The sequence below is a fragment of the Varroa jacobsoni genome, unplaced genomic scaffold (assembly GCF_002532875.2).
Source record: "Varroa jacobsoni isolate VJ856 unplaced genomic scaffold, vjacob_1.0 scaffold_1382, whole genome shotgun sequence".
Classification (NCBI taxonomy): Eukaryota; Metazoa; Arthropoda; class Arachnida; order Mesostigmata; family Varroidae; genus Varroa; species Varroa jacobsoni.
This window is the reverse complement of record NW_019214284.1, coordinates 1-16,133: the sequence shown is the minus strand read 5'-3', so window position 1 is coordinate 16,133 and position 16,133 is coordinate 1. Positions and strand designations below refer to the sequence as shown.

At 40.7% G+C, this 16,133-nt stretch overlaps 1 protein-coding gene across 3 annotated transcripts; it reads left to right on the top strand.

The window, feature by feature from the left end:
- The first annotated feature begins 1,223 nt into the window (after positions 1-1,223).
- On the top strand, positions 1,224-12,501 carry LOC111269371 (proclotting enzyme). 3 transcript variants are annotated; one of them, XM_022848915.2, is made up of 7 exons: positions 1,224-4,965; positions 8,427-8,572; positions 8,778-9,278; positions 9,517-9,635; positions 10,100-10,380; positions 10,904-11,085; positions 11,430-11,827. In XM_022848915.2, the coding sequence occupies exons 1-7, from the start codon at positions 4,815-4,817 to the stop codon at positions 11,496-11,498; spliced, it is 1,449 nt and encodes a 482-aa protein (XP_022704650.1). In that variant the 5' UTR covers positions 1,224-4,814; the 3' UTR covers positions 11,499-11,827. The 3 variants fall into 3 exon arrangements, with proteins under 3 accessions (XP_022704650.1, XP_022704649.1, XP_086828194.1); XM_022848914.2 differs by lacking the exon at positions 11,430-11,827 and adding an exon at positions 11,834-12,501 and having other exon boundaries at positions 1,449-4,965; XM_086972068.1 differs by lacking the exon at positions 11,430-11,827 and adding an exon at positions 11,834-12,501 and having other exon boundaries at positions 1,459-4,965; positions 10,937-11,085.
- The last annotated feature ends 3,632 nt before the right edge of the window (positions 12,502-16,133 follow it).

Genomic DNA, 16,133 nt, shown 5'->3' with positions numbered 1-16,133 from the left:
ATTATATGGGAAAAAATCACAGTTCCTCTTAAGACGTAAGAACATACGTATTTAAAAAGTCTTGTTTCTATCATAACTGACCAGTTCTTTCTTTGCCAGAAGCTTTGAACCATAAACGAGGTGAACTTTAGGGAAACACTAGACATCCAATAATAGTGGTATCACAAATAGTCTTCGGAGACGAGTTAAAGGGGTGGGCTAGCTCTATACAACGTTTTAACGCTTTTCATTCTCTTCTTTAACGTTTCTCCCTATCTCTCCTAACGTTTAAGCGGTAGTTTATGTTCCACTTTCCATTATACTTTGCTAGAGTTGAGGCCAAACTGTTACGAAAAACACATTTTTACCAACTTGAAAAACATAAATATTATACACATTGTGTTTGGAGTAAACTAAGATATAATCATTCCTGTGTTGCATCTACACTGAGAAAAACTATGTTTCCTTTCGCAGACAAAAAATACTCCAGTCAATGGAATTATTGTTTGCTTGATTTTTTCGTATGCCTAGGCCATAGGTGAATTGATACTGGTACGTGTAGACACACTTAAATCTCGCTCAAACCTTCCAATTGTAAAATAACCTAGTGCATTCCAATTGTCTCCAATCCGACAGTAGTAGGGTAAAAAAACTCTAGAAAACAAGAGATTCAAAGAAGGAAACAACCAAAATCCGTTCTTGTTAGGTTTATGAGCCTACATATGCACAAAACGAGGCAAAGAAGAACAGGTAGTCGAAATAAGAGTATTGATTGGGCCTTATCTGGAAGTTGGTAGGAGAATAGGTGGTTTACACTCACATGCCAGACACGAATCTCCTGCCTCTGCCCTAATGAGCCTGTGATTTCGTTCTAAAAGAAGCTGGCGTCCCTCTAAAACCAACGACAGCAGATTAGTACATGTATGTGCACCTGTATAGGATGGGCGCATTTATGAGACATTTGGATTAAAAAAAAACAACTCAATTATCGTCTAAAGCGTTAAGAGCAATGTAACGGAAGTACTGTTATTATGTATAGCTTATTGATCTGGTACTTTAAAGAGATACAACATCGTCTGTTTTGCTGCGTCAGAAGCTGCCAAAGAATGACGAATATCGCTATTCGTTCAAAATCAAACTACGATTAAGTTTTTATCTATAGGTTAGCTAACTTAGCTTTATTAACCTTAATACTTAAGACTTAATCACAAACTTAACGCAACGTATTTGCTTTACGAAATACATATCAAAGGTGAATATAGAGCTGTTCGACTTTACCATGTGACAGCGGAAATGATCTATTTCGTAGTTATCTTTGTCTTTGAGATGACTATACGGCATCGCGTAAGCACGATTGTAGGTGATAGCCGCATCCTGATGATGGAAAAAAAATTATGGATCGATGAAAAAGGCAAAGTTTTGATATCTTAAATCGTGTGGAAATCCTCAACAGTAATTAGCCCTATCGCTGGGCGCGTAGAACCTGATGATTTGTACTTCGTCTTATACACCAATGTGAGCTTTGTCTGAAGTGCTATTGAACATTGTGCAGTTGCAGCTGGAAACGTTAGGAATTATTACAGAGTACCGGACGCGCCATATTTGAAAATAGGACTGTACTATCTCCGTGTAACATGGACCTGTGACGCTCAGCGAATAACTGACCGAAACAACTGATGACCCAAAAACTGGCCGCTTTTATAATTGCTGCATAACGTCAATGCAGTAAAATTGCTTTGAGTTAATGTTTTAAGCTAACAGGCCGTACATAGGCAGCGCCACGGTGCGGCTCGTTCATGCTGGAGATTGAACACTGACCCTTGTTTCATGTGGTTGAATTATGCCTAGGTTACGGTTTTAATGAAAACTGATCAAGTTCACTTTTTGTGAGTATCGAGAATCTTCTCTGCTTTGTAGGTAGCGATTAGGAAACGAGATTCATTTGTCGTATTCACGATGGCTCCACGGCAAAGAACTAGTTACAACTTTTTTAAACAATTATCGCGCGAATTTCAAACCGTCGTCCGGACGAGTTCTGATTTCATCTGTAACAAGTTGTAAATTGTGTAGCGTTTGATGATGCCGCGCATGTTCTGTTTTGTAGCTTTTGCCAAATGCATACTGTTGGCCACATTGGCATTATTTCTCACGAAGTACTCGTATAGCCTACAATTGAAAATCTGCAAAGTTACATCGCTTGTTTGTTTGTTTTTTTTCTTTTCTTTTTTTTTTTTTGTTATCTACGCGAATTTGGAGCTTGGGTCGGGCGCAGGCCCTACGAAACTACTAAATCGTCCCACTGAAAGTTTGCTAGCATTTATTAAGCACCATCAACAATGAAGGTAAAACGTCATCCGTTCACGGACTTCACTCACTGAATCGTAAAGTGATGCGCTCGCTATTTACATATCGCCAACTGGGAAAAACATAAACTGCAATTAAGCATCGGATATGTTTTTGCAATGTTCCACTGCTCATAAGGCATATGCATATATATATATAGATATAGATATTTTGAAATGGAAGCGTAATAACGATTTTTCTCTATAGAAATAGACGATCATGTACTGGCTGTCAGATGCTTATTAGGTATAAAGCGGTAGTCGTCGTGATAGCGTAGTAGGTAACGTTTTTGCTCCTTAATGGTAGTGATACGTTGTCATCTAGGTTCGAACCCATACGGCATAGACAGGGTTTGTTTCGCGTTAGGAGACAGCCGCCTGTCTGCTGGAATACCTAGCCGCGATATAAAGTTCTTGAAATAATCAACAACTATTCAGGACCATGGTGGTTTGGTGCTAAATATTTATCTGCGTCAGTAAATTTATTTGTTTCTGTTTTATTATAAATATATGATGTTCATTTAAATTCGAATTGGAGGAAATTCACTACCAAAAACGCTGTGAAGCAATTGTGAGCGTATTAGTCGCGAAGACCTTCTATTATGTACGGCCTGTTGGTGTTTTTTGAATTTGTACAACGTTATCGTCGAATGTGAAGGCTAAAAATGTATCGTAATATAATATGTCGCCTAGGGCGGCATCGATCGGTCATTATTTCGAATTGTGGCTTCCGTTTTTCGAAATAATCACATCACTACCGAACATGTATTTGTCTATAAAGGGCAAAGCTTTGACTCTTTAACATAGGCCAAGGTCAAGAACGTATAAAACATCAATACGGTAGTTAGAAGCAAGCTATCGTAACGCTAGCTAAATATACGAACAAATTATATTTTGATTTTTGCAACCCATACAAAGTAAATACGCATATCTCATACAAATCGGCGAGTTATCAAAGTTATTAAATAAGTTAATTGCCTACAACGCGATATTTTTTTTTTTTTCGAACTTCTCCTTTCTCATAGCTAACCACTGTATTTGAATATATATGCCTTATTAATCATATCTATCGTACCGTAGTTTTGTGGAATATAACGTCTCAACAGGACGTTTATTCGTTCCGGAATGGGCACACACAGAGACGTTGTCCTATATTTTTATCATAGGTTTGAAATCGGTTGTTCCATATAGTTCAGTGCTCAGTTGAGATGGCTAACATAAAGATAAAGTAACAATGACATTTATCTATCAAAATTTGCAAGAGCGAAGTGAACGAGAGAAAGCTTTCTAATAACTTATAAAGCAGACAATATATATAAATGTCACCTGACCGCCGAGTCGTACTGTAGAGTCGCTTGTTGTTTACTTAGAAAAGAAGGATGTTTTTTTTTACTGGTCGCCTGACGCACGTACCTTGTTCACTTATTGTTCGTCAAACCTAACGCAAACATCGAAGCCACACAGACATCATATTACAAAAAACAAGACGAAGTCTCGCCTTCATGGCATACAAAAAATGCCCACGTCTAGCAGAAAACGAAACAAATATACGTGCGAAACTGATTACTGCAGAGGCACCTCTGCGATTTGCAAAGTGCATTTAGTGATTGCCCCAACGCATCGTGGCTGCGGCTGACGGTGACGTTCACTGTGAAAACTTTCCTACTGACGTCAGAAAGGGCGCGTCGACCGAGAAGATATATCGCGAACATCTTTTAGCAAATCTGGTGATCATCGTCTCCTTGTGATGCGACCAACTGGCGGCCGACATTTCTTCCGCCAGTAAGCTTGTTCTCATTTGCCGCTTCGTTCTGCTGCTACCGCACGAATCGTAAAGGTGTACACCAGAGAGTTTACTCCAGAACATTATCGCTATCCCGCTTTCTGGTGACCTACAGCGGATTTGATGCTTAGCGCCGGCGCACTGCATCCAGTGCCACGAGCAACATCGTTGGTTTCCCCTGCTGCTGGATAGGAGTGCGTGATATGACATTAAGGGAACTGATGCCTGAGCGGGTGGATCTCTCCGCGGAATTTTGCTGCTATCCCGCAGTCACAGTTGACCAATGGCATCATTGTGAGCATCCGAACCGACTTTAGTACGGCAGCAACAGGCTGGTTCTCCTCTCGCCCGGCAGTAACTGAAAGGATGTGAAATGGTACGAGTGTCAGAAAAGGCAGAACCATCGGTTTCTTCTTGAAGACAAAGGACGTTGGCGAGCTAGCACTGGACATCAGTCCGACGCTGTTCAGCCAAAAAAGAAGGTCGGCACAAAGAAGCAGGGGCACCCCAGCAAAAGTGACAAAACATTATACGACAAACGTATTCAAGGACGACGACAAACGTCGAGTTCCATAAATCTAGTTCCGCGCACCGAAAACCGGTTGCTTTGCTTTACCCATCTAATCGCTCCTGAGAGATTGAGCTTAAGCCAGCAGCAGGTCGGCAAGGGGAAGTTTCAGATATCGTTTAACCATTTATGTAGATGCAAGATGGTGTTCATCAATCGGATTAGCAAAATGTCTTGTGCTTTGTTTTGGATATTTATGGCTGCTGCAACACGCGGTTTGGAACGAGCTCAGAAAGGAGCCGGTAGTGAGGCATTTACTGATCTTGAGGGAGCTCTCAGCACAACTGTTCAAGGTAGGAACTGTATTTACGGTTGAACTGTAAGAAAGGAACGCATCTGCCTTAACTAGTAGAAATTCAGCATAATTCAGCTTACTCAAGTAGACAACCCAATTGAAAATCTAAATTGTGATAGTCTGGCAGAACAATCTGAAAGGTATTTTTAATATATAAAATTTCTTCCTCGACTTCATCTTTAACAGGAGTATTCATATTAAAAAAAGTTGCAGCTCCTGAAATGATAACACGTTTGAGTGTTCGTATGTATCAATTAACTCGACACTATGACTTTTTATCCAGTTCATGAAAAATTGATCATATTTATCATTAACGATCATAACGGGAATTGTGTAATTCCCTCAACTTTGTGTCAGTTTCCTTTCAATTTTTAGCTCCATGTTGCTAACAGTCTCCTGGGGAAACTACATCGTTTCAATGTATATCTAATAAAATAAATATATTACTAACCGAAAACGCCTCTTGGATGACGTGAACAATGAATGATGTTTTCATACCGCATGTAAGTTCCAGAAGATAATTTTCATTACTTCCTCAAGGTTCGTTTTGTTTTCTAACAAGGCCCTTTTAAAAAGTTTCGCCTTATCTTCCGCAACAGCAGAAAAGTTATAACATATATAATCAGATACGTTCTTGACAACATTGGGTTGTTAGGTAGTATTATGCCTCAAAAAGCTCTAGTGCCTCAATGAGGAGGTAAGGGTAAAATGGAAACTATGTGAATAGATGCTCTTTATTCTCAACTGCGCTTCGGAGCATCATTCAATGCTATTGAGAACCGTGGCCGTTCGTTCTAATTAAAAATTTATTGAGTTCAAACTTCGTGCGTTAACATGAAGGCACAGCCATACAGTTTCCAAGAAATTACGTCGATTTGAATAAGTGCCGAAAATAGTTAGATGCTAGCGCTGCTGTTACTTTATCTGCGGGGGATAGTATTTGTGTGATATTCGTAACTCACCCTGTTACACTAGACTAGAATGTTCGTACCGAAATGAAAATTTCGTTATATATATATATATATATGTTCTATAAATTATGCCAGCTCTCATCTTCACACAACAATATCCGGGTCACACATGTGTGCGTGTGTGTGTGTGTGTGCGTACGCATCAGTGAACCAAGTTTCTGTATCTGCCGACACAAATAGACCATTGTTTTCTGACCTCATTAAATGATGAAGTTGATTTCGTAATTGTGCTGCTTGATGTTTGATAAAAGCACTATCTTTTTTTTGTAAAATATAATAGTTAAGAGTATATACGACTCTGCAGGCTGGTCTAAGGCCGAGGTAACAAGACGGTTCCTGAAATGGCCGATCTAGAGTTTAAAGAATTATATCATACGTCATGTCACTGGCATTATTCGGTTTGTTATCGGGCCTGGCTTCCGACGATTGGGCTTGTGGGCCGCTAATCGTCTCATTTATATAACCAGGTTATTTACACCTAATGGCTTCACGTCTAGTGGGCCTAGTGGGCGCCTGCTGATCTTAGCGACACATTGTGGTCTAAGTTCGAACCCCGGCATAGACGGACTTCGTTTCGTGCTTTCGGGATGCCTAACGGCGACACCGAACGTACAACTCGAAATATAGAGGTTGCCTATACGCAGGATGGAGACAGAACTTATCAGGTTCCTTAGACTCTTGCACTCTAGATGGACGATAGTGAAAGCCAAGCGCAGCGTACAGCATCAGCACATACTCGTCAGACCGGTGGAGTTTTCCAGGCCGCGTCCGTTTGGCTTGCGATTGGCCTCTGCGAATTTTCGATCTCATTTCATCGGACTCAGCTTGTGTGCGTTATAGTAGGACCTAGTAGGCCGCAATCGTTCGGACAGTAGGCCCAGCGAGGCATACCAACCTGCGCTATGGGAAGAAATGGGTTCCTGCGCTGTCAAGAGTCATTGTCAAGTATCATCAAGTGCGGAATCGAATTGTTCAGCTTTAAATTGCTCGCGGTTTTAGCCTTTTCATATCGAGTACACGTAGTCGTTCGCATCAAGTCATTCGGATGACAGCGAACGCGTGTACGCTCGTCCGCAGCCGCACTGCGGGCAGATTCCCACGATGCTGGATGAAAAATGCCTATATCGAAGCTTGTTTTAGATTGTCTGTTTACGTTGAATCGAGTACTTTGGTAAAAACCCCTTGATTACGCCAGAAGTCGAACTGTCCGTAGTTTCCAGGTGAAATACTCTAGAATAGCTATTTACTATGTAGCGGATATAATATCAACCACTAGGTATACATATGCTGCATTCGGCAGTACTATTTTGATTCAACTGAACAGTTAATGACGAAATCTACAAATCAGCTCTGTGTTCGCGCTGCACCCCCAGAGGATAAGCTTCACACTAAATATGTATATACATCTGAGTTAGCTACTTTTCCAACAAAATCCAAATTAGAATTTAACGAAGTGGTTTAACTGATAAATATAAAGCCAATACGGGCGCGTTTAAATGCAGCCGTATTGGCTTTATAGGGCCACAGTTAATCTTCGCACACCATCAGGCACTCGTCACCGTAGCTGTCAAAACCAATTTACTTCAATATCAATATGCCTCTATCTGGATCCTTACGACGTCTCTGACCCAGCGTCCGCCAATGAAATCAATCGCAGTTGGCATCGGCTAATCGAACGTGCATCGATGTGTTTATGAGTATCGGCCTAATTGTCTTCCTGTGATAGTCGCGTTACAATTATGGCATCATATGAAAACTCGATAATTGCGAGAGGCGTCTCGAGCCAGCCCTCTCGGAAAGGGCCAACATCGTGCTAATAAAGTTCATCGTCAAAGAAAAACTATGGAGGAAAGCATGCTTTGAGAACAATGAAGAAGGGTGCATATCTAGTACTTTATTCCTCAGAAGCCGGTGTATTTATTTTTTACCGCTTTAATTGTCTGGCCTAGAAATACGCGTATGACTTTAGATTGCTGTTAATGTACCCTGTATGCATAAAGTTATTGTACTGGGAGGCGCATACGATGTCTGGCGAAACTGGCTCTATGAAGTACCTCTATCATAGCTTATGACCATATGCGTACGCCAGCGGTATCTAGAAATATTTTTCTCCTGCAATTCGACTCGTTGCAAACCAGAGATGGCCGGCAGATTTTCATACATTTGAGACTAAGCAAAACGCTTATAGTTGGTCAGTCAACGTAGATTCCTGTATCAAGTTAGAAATTATGATTTGAAAATTAAAATCTAGTTAATTAATTCGATCAGAAATTTGGTATTATCTGTAAGTGTCGTTTTAGATATGTTCAGAGCAAGAAATTTGCAGATTAATGGTGCCCGTACTGCATAAAGTTACAGTCGTCGACCCCATATCACAGATACCTTGTTATTTTGATACATCAATGATATCAGAAAACTAAGTCTTGGAATTGCCTGATACATTGCCTCCTTTACCACCGGTGGCTAAATGGTCATTCAAACATTTCAGGACGATGGAAGTTCCCTACGGAAAATGAAGGGGAATGCTTGAGTCCCATACAAGAAGTAGGAATCTGCATAATGGTGCGAAGATGCCCCGGTCTGTTAACAATTCGCGATATCAACCAACTTCGCCGCTTCATCTGTGGATTCGAGGTCCGAAGTATGTCACGCAGTATCATGTGGACAAAATAATATTCTAGAGTTACGGTTGCTTCTTACGAAGAAAAACTAGATCTATTGTTTGATTGACTCATTAACACATATCAAAATGCACTTACCTGCTAACGGCCAAACAATAACATGCGTTCTCTCCTATTGTGAGAGACGCAAACTTAAGAATCTTAATTCGTTCCCACAGGGCAAGACACCACTGTTATGCTGTCCCTACAGTTACCAGAATTCTACGCCAAGCCCAGATCCCGTAGCAACTCCAGCTAAACCGCAATTTGCCAACCAGAAGCCGGACAAAGGTTCACCTCCTGATCAGCAGGAAACAGTAATCTATCCGGGCACCCTACCTAATGACAAGTATCCGAACCGACTGCCGCAACAACCGCGACCGGCTCCCGTTTTTCCTCAGTTTGGTATAGCATCTGTACGACCTGAGCAACCGGCACGACCCCAAGGACAACATCCGCCGAAAGAACGCCAGCCATCTCAGTCTAGACCGCGTCCAAAACCACCATCGCTTCCTCTACCTGCTTCGTCAGTTGACCCTAGTATGGGTAGCATACGTCCGTTCCCTCCTGGCAGACCTGCTAAACCTAACTTCTTGCCACAGACCTGTGGTTTTTCAAACGTTAGTCTTAGTCGTATTGTCGGCGGAAGCGATGCTCAACCTGGAGCATGGCCTTGGATGGTGCGTGGACTTATACAGTACACCGTAGCATTGGCTTTCTGGTGAATATGAATTTTTAAATAGGGATGATGAAATTAGCCATAGTAAGCTATCTTCGCATCAAAATGAAAATGTTATAACTAAGGGCTTTGTCAGAACTATAGCTGAAAGATTCAATTCGATTTCGCACGAAGCTTTACATTGGACCATGACCGCAAGTAAAAAGTTCTCTTATTTTTACATACTTCTCGTTGCTTAGGCAGCAATCTACGTGCGGTACAATGGATTGTCGACGCATACATGTGGAGGAGCTCTGGTCTCCAGCAAACATATTATAACGGCTGCCCATTGCGTCGGAATAGGAACCCGTCAGCAAACGTAAGTTGTCGTGCCCACAAACTTACTTAAACTTTTTATTTGACGTTATACACTGTAGCCACTTTCAAGTATGACCATTTTTAGGAGTGGTATTTACAAAACAATCTAGTAAGAAGAGCTTTATTCAAATAATTAATATTTATCATGGTAAGGAGGTTCATGCGACTTGCAAAAGGTTTCTAATTCCTCTGATGCATAAGATGACATTAGACAATATTCTCGTACGGTTCAAAAAGCAAATGGAGATTTATAGCAGAAGCTTACCTAAACAAAAAAAAAAATATATGGCATCCCGAAGATCGCCAAGAAGATCGAAGAAGAATAAAGACGAATTGACTTAGCAGTCAGATGCGCTAACATAATTGATTTCATCAATATCATCTATCTCGCAGCACCGGTATACTTTCAGTACTATGACGTTAAATAGATGATTTTAAACGTTTCTTTCCACTCTATTGTCACAGATTACCACCAAGTATTTTCGTTGTTCGTTTGGGGGATCATAACCTCCAGACGACAAACGATCTACCGCTAGGTTCTACATTTGAAGTCGCAGCAGCAGGGATACGGCGTCATTCCGCCTTCGACCCCCGAACCTATCTCAACGACATTGCTCTGCTACTCTTAACAGCTGAAGTACCGTTCACGCGCTATATACAACCTGTCTGCTTACCTTACGAAGCGGTGCCCGAAAACATAGCTGGACACTACGGATTCGTAACAGGATGGGGTTACACGAAATTTGGTAAGGCGTTGTAACAGCCGGACAAAGGGCACTCCGCTTTATTAACAAGCAAGTTACTGGCAAACCCTGGCTACCATTGATTGGCAATGATTTAGCTTAACAGCTTGCGTAGTCGTCCTGTCAGCATATTGGGCGTACTTTTTATGAAATAGACATTCAATGACAGGTAGTTATTGAATTTCGACGGTCGAGCTGTGGAAAGTATGAAGCAGAAAAAAAAAACCTTATTATTTATACGTACATTTACAAGCATTTCTGACTAGAAATAAAAATGACAAGCTTTTGAATTCTAACAAATGAGTTCGTTTACGAAATACGTAGCTTGTGTGTTGGTAGATAAACGTAACTACTGTACGCTGTGGCGCTAGGCGTTAGAGACTGTAATTTACCAGGGGAACACATCCAATTATTATTCAATAATATATTTGAACGGTGTTTAAATGTTCCAGCCAGTTGTGTTCCATTATCTAACGTTATACCGTTCATATACGCTAAATCCTGTCATTGTTAATTGATGGCTAAGCCCATCTGATTCTCATGGTACTGTTCGCCACAGGAAGAGGGTCTGGGAGTGATGTTCTTCAGCAGGCCCAGGTGAAGATCTGGAGCCAGAAAGAGTGTGCTGCGGCCTTTCAGAAGGAGGTAACAATATCCGAAGAATATATTTGCGCTGGAGATGGATTAGGCCTACAGGATTCTTGCCAGGTATGAGTATTTCTGGGAATCTGGTTTGATCTTTGCCTGTAAACCTATTATATGAACGTTTCGAAAACGCTTTTCAATTTCATGCAGCCTAAAATGATAGTCATGCCGTACAATTCGAAATTTACTTAATGAGAAGGTTGTGACACATTAAATTTGATATAAAGCAGCAACGACCACGAATATGAGCGAGACAGAGAACGAAAAAGAAGATAGTTATCGTATCGAAAAGTATAATTATGTCTATAAAGGAAATATTACGATATTAAGCGATAAGGTCTGGTTTATTTCGTATGACCTTAAGCTACTAACAAACGTATCTTCATTCCTTGCTATTGTTATTAAAGCAATGTTACAGTATGCCCGTAATCACATACTATGGTAAGCTTTTTTTCTTCAAATCCCTAGTTACTTAGAAAGGTCATCTCAGATTTTTAATGTGCTGCTCCTTGACATGCCTTCTCTACCATAACCGTGCGGCATCCTAGGTGCTGACAGCTTATGTTTTTCCTGATTTTGGCTTTCTGCTATTATTCGCTTATTTGTTACTACAGTTTTTTTAACAGAGGCCCTGTTTATTTTTCATAAATGCTAAGTGTCGATTATTAGTAAACTTGAATGTATCTATATTGTTTCTAATTTGTTATTTTAAAAAAAAAACATTTTTTTTCACGAAAGCTGCCGGCTATTTTCTCGTGTCTTGGAACCTAGATCTACCTCCCTCATATCCCCTCTGATATTTTTTCGTTAGGGAGATTCCGGTGGTCCGTTGGTATTTTTCGATGACGACCGATTCTACCTGATAGGGATCGTTTCATTTGGTAAACGATGTGCAACACCGGGATATCCAGGAGCTTACACACGGATCACTAAATACCTCGACTGGCTTAATCTTAACTTTTGAAGCCGACTGTTCGGCCACAACCCGATTACTCGTCTTAACAAATGCTCAAGATGTCTACCACCATACCACTGTCAAGCCAGAGCTGGTTATAAACAAGTTATTGTAGGAAAGCGTATTTATTTATCATACCTACTATAGTATATAGGTAAGCCTCAGGAACATTGTAAATAGAAAATCGAGCCTGATGGAAGTGAAGGTGTGTTATGCTCGTCGACCGAGGCAGAGCCTAACTTGAAAAAAATACATTTACTTTATTGTTTTTTGTCGATGTCTTAACTAACTGAATTCGTTTTTGTTTATGCTGCAATGTGACCGCCCTGTCTCATTAAAACGCTCATTGTTCGGTGTGCTGTCTTGAAAATAGCGATGAGAACTATCAGACAATGCTAGCATATGTAATCAATCATAACGTTCAGTCATTACTCTGTAGCATTAATTATCGCTTTCATGTTTGTAAATATAATGTATCTGTAGATATAAACGTAATAAAAATGCATTGTTAAATGCTAACATTATCGTCTATGTCGTTCTTGAGAAAGTATACATTTAGATAAGTTTATTTACCATTGCCTTCTTCTTGAACCTTACGTCTTGTCCCATGCCTAGATAAGGCACCATTGTCTGTCCAAATTACCTTTACCGAAACAATAATGGTCATAATAATCACAGGATAATAATATTACTCCATATAATGTTATGATACACTAATTTTGCTTTCAATCACCCCTATCAAAAATCTCGTCGTCCCATCAATGTAAGCTACAATGTGAATGTAGTCCCTTTTCCGGGTCGGATCATTCATTCTGTCTTACCGTATTGTTATTACAATGCCTATAAGGTGTTTATCCTCGGTGACGACGAAATACATACTAAACAATAAGTAGCTATCACTCAATTCATACAGTATCTGCTTATATTCAGCCATAACATTACACATACCAGGACGTTAATCAACGCGATTCATTTATCTTCACCGCTTAACCTGCTCTAGTTACTAAGTTATCTTTATTCAAGTAACCTGCGATGGTCCTTCAATCATGCTAGAATTCCGAAGAAGACCTACCACATCCCTGTGCCAGTCATCACACATTCTTATTGCTATTAGATGATCATTGTTCCCGCGGACTCGTTCGCCCCTTGCGATCATTTGGTGACATTAAGTTTGGCTACATCCTATATTATTTTCCAGAGTTTCATATGGATGTTAAGGGGTTTGAGAGGCCAGTCAGGTAAGCAATATGAAGACACCGACAATGCTAAAAAACTTCCACCATTACCTGGAGCCATTCAAGTATAACATCATGTATTCCATACCATGGCAGAAAATAAGAAATGTCTTTTCTTTTCTAAAGTCTAGCTGTAAGCCTCTTAAAGCTACTTTCATGCCTTTGAAGCTTAAAAAATTACGGTATTTTACGGGTTCGTAGCCTTTGTCAAAAATCGTATAAAGCGACTCGTCGAAGTTCCTCCCATCTACATAAAAAAAAACCTATAGAAAAAGTATTTTGTATTTTTAGCATGGAAATTATTTTTCCTGGACATGTCGTGTTTATTATAGTGTTTGCTTGTCAAATCAAGTCTATATATGAAATATCTCAAAACTTTTTAAAACCGCTCGCAAAATGATCGTGACGTACACCGACAGGTTGAATCGTATGGATACAGTGAAACGAACTGGTACAGATACTTGGTATTACAATAAATGGTTCTCGGGTATTTCGGGCGTAACGTAGAGTGAGTTCTACGTAATCGGCGCGACTTGCTAAAAGCCATTTCCCCCGGAACAAGCACAACGAAGCGTTGGATCTGACCCTAACAAACCGAAAACATAGACTGAGAAAATAGACCGTCTAATAACCCAAGAAGAATGGCTTAGTGCGGGGTTCAACGGCAATTCAGGGGGGTCGCGCTTATGTAAAACGGTCGAGATTGGTACGCATCAGAGATTCAGGACCGCTTTCCACACTGAAAACTTAAGCCGCCCAAGGAATTTCAACTTCCTAAAATCTGAAACGAAACTCTTTGTAGGCTAAGCAAGCGTTATCGACGCAAAGGGATTAAAGCTCGATATGAAAGTTCTAGTAATTCTAGCAGACATACGAACGGACAGTCAAATTGGTCCCTTTAGCTAATTTTATCGCTTCAAGTTATATCAGAAGTTAATTTGTACAGTCCAGGACTACCTGTTGGAGATACCCGACACGCTAGAGAGGTGATTCGTGGTCTGACAGAATGCGACGGGTCTCGATAATGGGCTGCCCGCATCTTGGGGCAAAGTAGCAGTTTTTGGCTGCCGCGTTAGCACAGCCAGAAAGTGCGGCTACGCGTTGCTGCAGGACGATCCAAATGCGAAAAGAAAGTACTATTCACAAAGCAAGAGCTTTCATTTGGAGGCTACTTCAGTGAAAGGGTGAGCATGGACTCTATCAGACACGAACCCCTGGGAATGCAATATGTAACGGCCCCTAACCGGGTGCGAGCAGCAGTGGCTCGCTGTAGTTGTTCGGGAAAATTCAGTCGATTACCTTGCCCATAACAACAGCTTAAATCGTCCATAGAGGTGACTCCTGATCGAGATGTTGTCAAAGAGGCGCTTACTTAAGTGAGCCACGATGCAGTACGGTAGAAGCGCGAGACGTAAGAAGATGGTGGTCGCAAAAAGAATGTCCATGCCGCTAACGTTGGTCGACCAAGTCGTACTAGTACAGATAGATAGTACATAGATGAATATTGGCTAATCAGCGCATAACGTAAAGCTCGATCTTTGTTCGACCAAAGGCAAATCTATAATCTTCTGCTCGTTTACTGATTATGAGCGCTTAATTTACAATGCCACCGTTGAGGGATGACATTTCCCGACGACTAGTGCCTTAGCCATTATTTTTCGTGCAGTTGATTTGGAAATCACAACATTGCTAGCGTACTGGCTCCCTGTTGTTGGAAACAAAAGCGGCCTTGAGGCCGGTGGGAATGTAAGTCGTCCGATATCAATTGCACTCGGCCATGTCGACGTCCATCAGTGGGAGTGCCCGCCTCCACCTTCTTCTCCATCAACGATAAAAGCTCAACAAAACTTCTCCAGTTTAAATGGACGGATGCCCAGAGGGAAGGCTTCCGCATCCGAACAGTTTACGCATATACGTAGGGTCTCCGAAAATCGACAACATGTTACGAACTAGTCCGCGTACCTTCATTGCGCATGGAGCTTTAAATGGCTTACGGTGTAAAAATGACGGTCATTTGTTTTGTTCTCAATCAACAGATGTCCAAAAAGATGTTGACACTGGCTGTCTATCGTTGATTGGCTACGATATTTCTTACCTTTGGGCAGTTTCAGTCGAATTCAAAACTTAACGTACCTATTTAACGTGTTTGGCTTTAGCGTAGCCAGATGACACATGCCAAAAACTAGCACCGTTAACTTAAATTCAAATAAAAAAAAAAATCGAACATAAGCTACCGCTTGTCTTAGATCGATACCGCAGCGCCTACACTTCACATAGAGTGGAATACGCCTTTTCAAATGTAATTAGACCGTCATCAGCGCATTATATCTTACGAAATATAAAATAATATAACAATGTAACTTTTAGCTTAAGATACCAATAAAACTCACCGTAAACGAGGTAGAACGCTCTATTTTACAATACAGCCTCTTTATAAAGTTATTTTAATTACAATTTGATGATTGTCATAAAAACCCGCCAGTCAGCACGCGCGAGTGTCTGTAACTTACCACGTAGAAACATCTCCATTTTCTATGGATGCTATCACCTAGTGCATCATTGAAAGGACTGAGCAGATTTTTTTTTTATCCCATTCGTGTTACAAAACAGGGATCTATAATTTGGTATTTCTGCTGTGTTTTTTTTTGTAAAATTTGAAGATTCTTGTAAACACAAACTATACTTTAACCTGATCGCCAAGTCAATGGCGTCACTAAGATGCGTATACGCGTCAACGACGTGACGTGCATAGACAAACGCAAAGATATAGCTACGTTGACAGAATTTCTCACAGACACTGTTACAGCGTAAGGCCCTAAACGGATAAACTATTTTCGATAAAAAATTAACCAAACAGACCATTCATAAAGCACCGCTTTGATTTGAGCATCTATAAACATAACGTAAACAAACACTTCATA